The 8,092-nt window shown below is 59.3% G+C and overlaps 1 protein-coding gene across 1 annotated transcript; it reads right to left on the bottom strand.

The window, feature by feature from the left end:
* Window positions 1-2,272: 2,272 nt before the first annotated feature.
* On the bottom strand, window positions 2,273-7,669 carry LOC107115284. The gene is made up of 3 exons (XM_015416961.1): window positions 7,118-7,669; window positions 5,423-5,593; window positions 2,273-2,443 (listed from the first exon to the last, which is right to left on the bottom strand). The coding sequence occupies exons 1-3, from the start codon at window positions 7,667-7,669 to the stop codon at window positions 2,273-2,275; spliced, it is 894 nt and encodes a 297-aa protein (XP_015272447.1).
* Window positions 7,670-8,092: the final 423 nt, after the last annotated feature.

The following is an 8,092-nucleotide window of genomic DNA, read 5'->3' as shown; positions in this document are numbered from 1 at the left end:
ATGAGGAACTTGACAGAACTGTGGCTGGCCCAAGGTCATCCGGCAGGTGCTAGTGGAGGAGGAGTGGGGGAATCAACCCCGGCTCTCCCAGACTTGCTGTCCACTGCTGAGCTCCACTGCTGTCCTGAGCAGCCCACTCAGTTGGGCGTTTTCTCTTCATCTCTCTACTCCCACATTTAGTCAGTCAGTCTCTCTCTCTCTCACGGCCACCATCAAGTCAATTATTAGGCAAGGTAGCCAGTTCTGGGTTGGGAAATTCCTGGAGATTTTGGGGATGGAGCCTTGCCGGGGCAGGGATTTTTTTTTTTTGGGGGGGGGGAGACTTAAGCAAGGTAGAGTGCCAAGAGCAGTCATTTCCTCCAGGGGAATCGATCTCTGGAGAGCAGCCCTAATCCCAGGAGATCTCCAGCCACAATCTGGAGGTTGGTAACCAATTATTAGGATGTCTTCTGCCTGAGGGCTTGAGGCCAGGCACCCTCTGCTGCAGGCCACTTAAAGGAGCGGCGCGGCCTTTTCTTCTCTCTCTTCTCCTGCACGCACTAGCAAGTGGACTGAGATCTGGTACTCCTGCACTGTTAAGGGAGTAGGGTCTACCACCGCCCCCTACCCCTTGCCACTCTTGGTTACGTGTGGACCAGACAGAGGGTTCGACATGGGTCACTCACAGGGACAGCACTAACAGCACTGAAAATGAAAAGCAGTTTAATAAGAAAATAAAAAGTGTGCACAACATATATAAACACAACAGACTGAGAAAGGGCAAAAGAAAAAGGTGATGACACGCAATTGTTTTTGTTTGTATCTGTTTTTGCTCTGGTTTAATTTCATGGCGTTTTTGGGTGGGTTTAATGGTTTTAAAGTGTGGTTTATTGTGTGTGTTTTAATTTGTTAGCCACCTTGGTGGCCCTTGTGAGGGCAGAAAGGAGGGATATAAATTTTGTAAAATGAATTTTTAAAAATACACATGGAGATTTAGAGGCGGGCAGTTCTTGAAGATGAAAGCCGTTAGAAACATCCTTTGCAATCGTTTCAGTGGCTGGGGCTCTTCCCGAGAAGTCTCAGCAACATGTGCTCAAGATAGCATCCAGGTGTAAGGAGGCTTGTGGTGCAATGGAGACTGCTCAGTCCCTCAGGGCGAATGGCAAAATTGCCTCCCCCTTCCTTGTGCTCGGGAGGGGGTATTACCTTTCCTTCTGCCTCTGGCAGGGTGAAGGCTCACTCTTGGCCACGGTCTTGCCCACACCTGCCCCTCTCCCTCCCCACTTGGCTGGTCTTCGGGCTCTCTGGAAGCTCAACACGAGCCTTGGGTCCCCTCCAGGACCCCAGTTCTGTGCCAGGGGCCCTCTGCCCCACCTCTGGGGCTCTCCCAAGCACCAGAAGCTGTAGCTGAGCTGTGAGAGGCTCCACGGTGGCCGGGAACTGGCGCGGCAATCTATCCGGACCCACCCGCTGGGGAGCACTGGCAGAACCACCTAGCAGAGCTTCCAAACGGGAAGGGCCCTCTCCTTCTGACAGGCATTGGGGGGGGGGCTCTGAAACTGAGCTAAGCGGAGCAGAGCCAGTAAGTGCATGAATGACTCCCGTGAAAGGATTTCAAAGGCCACCACGGCTGCAAAGGAAGGGAACACCCCACCCCCGCCATGGGATCAAAGGCTGGCCTCAGCCTGCAATTCGTGGGGTAGTTCTGGGCAAGTCTCTCTCTCTCTCATTCCCTCTCTCTCTGTGCCCTCCGTCATCATCTTTCAAATGAGAGCAAAAGAGACTGGTTTTGCCAGCTGGCTGTGAGAGCTGGCATAGCTAAATCTATGCAGTGTCCCGTACCCACTTCAGCTGGTACACCAGCTGTGTGTTTTCCTTGAGGAGGAAGGACAGGCCACGGTCACTGAGGCTCCGATCACATCCAGGTCAGACTACTGCCGCACACTCTGCGTGGGGCTGCCTTTGAAGGCTGCTGAGAGGCTTCTGCTGGTACTGACTGCGGCAGCCAAATTTCTGTCGGCTCCAGAGAGCCCCCTGGCCCCACATGGCTTCCGGGGCTGCCAAGTGACATTTAAGCAGCTTCACGCTGCTGCCGCTGCTTCTGTTTGCTTTTGCACGACTGTCGTGCTCTTTTTAGGGTGTTTTAAGCCACTGCTTCTGACCGCTTCTCCTAGTTTTAAGTCTCCTAATAGTTTCCATACCAGCCACCTTCAGCAGATTTCTGGGGAGGAGAGTAAGAGGGATTCAGGACATGTAGAGGGCCGGGCTCAAGAGGAGGCCCCCCCTTTAGGGCTCACCTGGCTTCTGCCCCCTGGATTAAGGCTGTCCACTTCTCCCGGAGGTCGGCGAGGCCTCCGTTCCTTTCGCGTCCGTCGGTCCTGCTGGCCAGCTCGAGGGGCATCTGTCCAGCCTGCAGCAGCTTCTCCACGTGGGCTCGGCGCTCCTCCAGAAGCCGCTTCAAGAGCTGCGGGAGGGAGAGAGGGTGGAGCGGCAGGTGAACTCAGGGCACTCTGGCCCCTGGACTCCCCTCAGGCCCCCCACCCGAGTGCCAGGGGCTGCCCGCCTGACAGGGGCCCTTTGGATACTGTGGACTAACCTTCAAGGGTCTCCCAGCCTTCCCATAAGGCAGCGCCACATGCCTGCCCCTCACTCCGCGGGAAGTCTGCCCACACCTCAGTTTTGCTCCCCTTGCCCAATGGGGGCGGGGGGGGGGCTGCTGATCTGCAGGACCAGGTTGGCTGGCTTGCACACATGCGCACACACACACACCGCGTGTTGCGATGCTTCTGCTTCCCACGAAGGACAAGACAAGTGGCCAATCCCTTTCTGTCATGGGGCGTTTTCAGTGAGAGCACACACCTTCTAAAATGCCTTCCTGAGGGAGACACGCCACATTGTCCTGTCTATCAACTTCACTGGGTGCCCCTGAGTTGTAGCATTGTGAGAGCGGGACGCACAAGTCCTCCCTCCCTCTCCACCCCATGCATAGTCCTATCAGCCTCTGTCATACCCTGCTTAGGCATCTCTTTTTGTAAACCCAAAAGCCCCACGCTCGCTCTTTGGCCTTTCCTTACAGGGGAGTCATTCCAGCTGCTTGCTCGCTTTGGTTGCCGCTCTCTCCCCTTCTCCAGCTCTATGGTTCTGAGGGGGGCCGACCAGAAACCTTCACAAGTTGTCAGATGCAGCCGCACCAGAGACCTACATCCCAGCCCCGGGCATTTTATTTCCAATCCCTTTCTGACTGATCCCTAGAGTGGAGCTTCTCTTTTCTGGCCACCACCATCACGCATGGAGAGATGTTTCCATCCGACCCAGAACCTCGTCCCGGCTGCTCCGTCCCCGTCCATTTGGAGCCCGTCCATGGATCAAAGAACCGCTGCGGGTGCTCCTCTTTCCATCTGGTGTTATTGCTGCCTGTGGCTTTCAACCTGGTTCTATTTTCTATTTTATTCCACTGTTTTAGCTTCTTAATTATATTTTCAGTCTCCCTGGCCTCTTCCGCGCAGCAGTGGGAAAAGCCGTCTCCACGGGGGAAGCAGCGGCGAGCTGGGTGGACGCGCACAGGGCCGGCATCCTCACACTGCACTGCAGCTCAGCTGGGGTGGGGGACGGCCCATGAAAGGACTTGGGGGGTGGGCCTTAGCTCTGCCTCCCTCCCCTTTGAGTTCCCCTCCATAGATCCTACGCAGCCTCCTTTCTCTGCCGACGGGGATCCCACACGGTTCCTGCACGTCGAAGGCTGTCCGCTGGGCTGGTTTGGGGTTTGGGGGGTGGTGGTGGTGGTGCGAGCTCCAGAGACCACCTGGCTCTTGCCTGGGAGCCAGCACGACTTGTCGCCTCCGGCTACGAGCCCCACAGAGTCTCTTGGGGGCTTGGCGACTGCCGCTAAAACGCCCCTTTGACCTTGCCCGAGCTCCCAGCAAGTCTAATATTTATTTATGAATCAGAAACATTTCTGTTCTGCTCCTTCCTACGCAGTTCAAGTCTGTTTCCAGAAAGAACATAAAACAGTATGCAGAAAAAGCTGCCTCCGATTCAAGGCCTTTAGAGGTCAGGGACCCACATACCTTTGGGACCACCTCTCTCGGCATGCCCCCGGAGGAGCACTATGCTCTGGGAATAAGAGCTTCCTGAGAGATCCGGCTGCCCTCAACTAGGGCCCCTACCTGGTGGGACTCTCTGCAGGAAGATATCTGCAGGCCCTGCCGGATCTGGCATGCGAGGCAGGGACGTTCTGCCAGGCGTTTGACTGAGGACAGTGATGGGCCAGTATAACCTCTGGCACTCTCTCGCACAACCCACCCTCCACAACCCCCTCCCCGCCAGGTGGCTTGTGGGAACTGAACATCTCTTCCACCATCTTGGGAAGTGTGTTGTTTTATTTCCTGATACGTTATAGGGGCATTTCAATGTTTGTTTTCACTGCATTATTTGTGATCTGTTGAAAGCCGCCTTGGTCCCTGCTTGCTGGGAAGGGCAGTCCAACAAATCTAATTTAGGAAATCGAATAAACAAACAAATACAGTTGCAAAACAGTGAGAAAGAACTATCAGGCTGGCTTCCATCAGTGCTGTTTTCTTCTCCTTGTCCTGTGGAGCCAATAGCTGCTTTTCAGATTCCTGTTATTTACATGGCTGGGTGTCTGTTTCGCAGTGCACCCAGTAGTGCCTTCTGTCACAGGTTAGAAAGTCTCCAGGAACACAGGCAGGCCCCCGCCCACCCATCCCCATCCCCAGCGCAAGCCCAAGACGCCCGGGCCGGAGTCCTCCTTCCTCAGCGCTGCCTGTGTGGCCATCCGTGTTCCCTCTCAGCTGAGTCGGTGTGAGCTAGCTCACAGCTTCTTAGCCTCCGGCTCACAGATTTTTTGTTTCAGCTCAGGAAGGAAGGAGGGCTCCAGAGCAAGCTAATTTATGCAGCAGCCGAATTGCTCACTCACATCTTTAGTGCCAGTAGATCACAACGTTGAATTTTTGCTCACAGGACTCCACAGCTTAGAGGGAGCTTTGCTCTGCACACGGATGGTGCTGCACCAAGAATCCCCCGGCAGCCTCTCCCGGGGGCTGGGGGGGGGGGAACGACACAAGCTCTCATATGGAGAAAAAAACCTGGGTACCCTAGTTGTGAAAGGCATGGGGCCCCCCCCCCCCAGTCCGTTACTCAGACTGGAGGCGGCTCTCCGGGGGCCCCTCTCAGGCCGATGATGATGATGATGATGGGCCTTTCCCATGATGACCCCCCCCCACGGCCTGGTCCTTTTTAAGCTGGAGAGGCTTGTGGGGGATCATTGACCCCGCTGGGGGCCTCCTGCCTGGCCAAGCAGAGGCTCTCCCCACCCACCCAGCCAGACGTTGGCCTCCTCCCAGGGGCGGCCGGGCTTCCTCCGACGAGACCTCCCGAGGAGGAGGCCAGCCGCAGAGGCCAGGCGGGGCTGGGCGGGGCTCACCTCCTGCTCCTGCAACTGGGCCTTCACCACCTTGGCCTCCGAGGAGGGGGCTTTCTGGTTGGCCACCAGGTCCTCCAGGTCCCCGGCCCAGGCGAGCAGCTTCCCCAAAGCCTCCTGGGCCTCCTGCTGCTGCTCCTCGGGGCTCCGCCGGTCTCCCAGGAAGGCCAGCGCCTGCAGAGAGAAAGAGGGTGAGCGGCCAGCCCTGGGAGGGACCCTGCCCTCGTGCCCCACCGCACGGCTCCTCCCGCGGCCTCGGGACGCCAGCTCTGAGGTGGGAGATTCCTGGAGGTCTGGGGTGGGCGGGACCCTGGGGAGGGTGGGCTTTGGGAAGGGAAGGGGCTTCCGTCCTCTGCACCGGCCCTTTGCTCCGAGGGAACTGATCCCGGAGGTTTCCTGCCCTCTTCTGGGTGTGGAACAGGGGTCCACTGGGGGTGTGTGTGTGGAGGGGGAGGGATTTGTGGGTTTCCTGCCTTGTGGAGGGGGGTGGACTAGATGGCCCTGGAGGCCCCTTCCGACTCTGCGGTTCTGTGATTCTCTGTCGCCTGGAGATCCCTTGCAATTCCGGGGGGTTTCCAGGCCCCACCTGGAGGCTGGCAACTGTGTGTCTGTGGTGTAATGTATCTTTAAGATCGCTTGGAGTTGTTATGTCCACCTGCAGGCCATTAGCAGAGTGGGTTTTATCAGTCCTCTATTTGTTTGGAGAAACACGTTGTGTTATCTGGTGATAGCTGGATTGAATAAACGTTGTACTTTTGGATTAAACCCTGCCTGAGATTGCGACTGAGAAAGTGTTGGATTTGTCCTGGACAGTGGACATCACAGTGTCATCCGCTCTGCTCCAGGCCTCCCCTCTGGAGGAGCTCTTGCCCCTCGCCCCGGGCACCCGGAGGGCTTGGTGGCCCAAGAAGAGGCCGCCCCTCTTGCTCTCCCGCTCGCTCGCTCGCTCTCCTCCTCCTCCTCCTCCTCTCCCTGCCTTTGTGGCCGGGGCTCTTCCATCTCCCCACCCCCCCACCCCGCTCAGGCGGCGGCAGGCTGTGAGGGAAAGCCAGGCGCAGCTGGGCGCTGACTCTGCACCCCCGCGGATGGCTGGCAGAGGGCTGTGGCTGCCCAGGTGCCCGCGGAGGGGCAGCCACGGCTGCAGGGTCCAGCCCGGGCAGAGCCCCTCCCTGGAGCAAGTCGCCCACCCGCCAGCGTCCCCGGTGGACTGCTGCTGGGCTGGCACTCCACTCAGGGGGATGGGAAGAGGTCCACGGGGCAGGGGGAGGAAGGGAGCGGCTTCTCGGGTGGGAAGAAGGGAGGCCCTGGCCTGGCGGCAGGAGGCCGGTGGTTGGTGCCCGCCTTCCCAGGAGAGGGGACTCTCGCAGGCGGCTGCCGCTCAAGGCCCCCCCCCCCCGGGGAGTTGGTCTGGCCCAGAGCGAGCCACCTGCAAAGGCAGCTGAGGTGGAGGGGGACTGAGGCCCCTGGAGGCAGAGCCTGGCCTTTCTGCCTGACCCAAGAGCCAGCGGCAAGTGCCAGCGGGACTGAGCTGTCCTGGATCCTTACCATGCCCTTGCCAGGTAGGCCAGCATTCTCATCTTCCCACCTCACCACCACCTTCCTGGCTGACGGACCTCTCTCTCTCTCTCTCTCTCTTTCCCCCCCTCTCAGCTACAACATTTCTGCTGCAGGCTCTCCTCCTCGGGCCCCGCTATTAACCTCCGGCCGGGCTCCTCCTGCACACTCCGCCGCCGCCGTCAGCACCTTCACAGTCCTGGTGACCAGGGGCTCCTGGCTCTTGTCCCCGCCACCGGGGTACTCGGTCACCTCCACGATCTCCGTCACGACCGTCTCCGTCACCTCGGTCACCTCGGTCACCTCGAGGGGCTTCCAGGCCCAGCTGCTGCTGCTGGCGGTGGTCCTCCACGGGAGGAGGCCTCCCGGGGGGCTCCAGGCGGCCTCCAGGTGGGCCTTCAGCAGGGGCTTGCTGCTGCTGCTGCTGCTGCTCAGGCTCCAGTTCTGCACCTGGACGTCCCGGTTGTCTTGCTTGGGGAGGGGGCTGCCCTGCCGGGCCAGGGGCCAGCCATTCTCGATCACCACCGGGGCGAGGGGAGGCTTTTCCGGGGGGCCCGCGTGGCCTTCCGCGTTGTTCCTCCCGGAGGGGGCCCCGGCATCCAGGCCCACGTCCTTGAGGTAGGAGTCCTTCAGGAAGTCCTCTGCCTTCTGGCTCTTGACCCCCAGGCAGCTGGGCCTGCCCCCCGAGTTGCCCATGGCCAGGGGCCGAGAAGGGGCTCAGTGGGGGGGGCAGAGGGGGGGCTGGGCTCAGGGGTTCCCGGCCTGAAACAGACGAGCGGCAGCCGCATTACCCATCCCCTGCCCAGAGCGGGGAGCCGAGGCACCACCACCACCAGAGAAAACAAAAGCCCTCCACCTGGGGTGTGTGGTGGCAGCCCTGTCTAAGGCCAGCCCCCGGAGGGACATTGCACCCTGCAGTGCGGGATGGTGGGAATGGCTGCACTCACAAACGGTCCGGAGTATGGGCGTTTTCAGGGCAAACCTGTGTTTCTCCCGTCCCTGCAAGCCAGAAAGTGCCCTGGAGGTTTTGGTGCAAGATGTCTGTGTGCTTTCACCAGCCCCTGGCCTCTCAGCAGGACGGCCAGGCAACGGGAGGCGTCCCCTCCTGGCTGCCGGAGA

This window comes from Gekko japonicus, unplaced genomic scaffold (assembly GCF_001447785.1).
Source record: "Gekko japonicus isolate JY-2015 unplaced genomic scaffold, Gekko_japonicus_V1.1 scaffold505, whole genome shotgun sequence".
NCBI classification, from domain to species: Eukaryota; Metazoa; Chordata; class Lepidosauria; order Squamata; family Gekkonidae; genus Gekko; species Gekko japonicus.
Note: the sequence above shows the minus strand (reverse complement) of the source record. Positions and strands in the feature narration are given on the sequence as shown.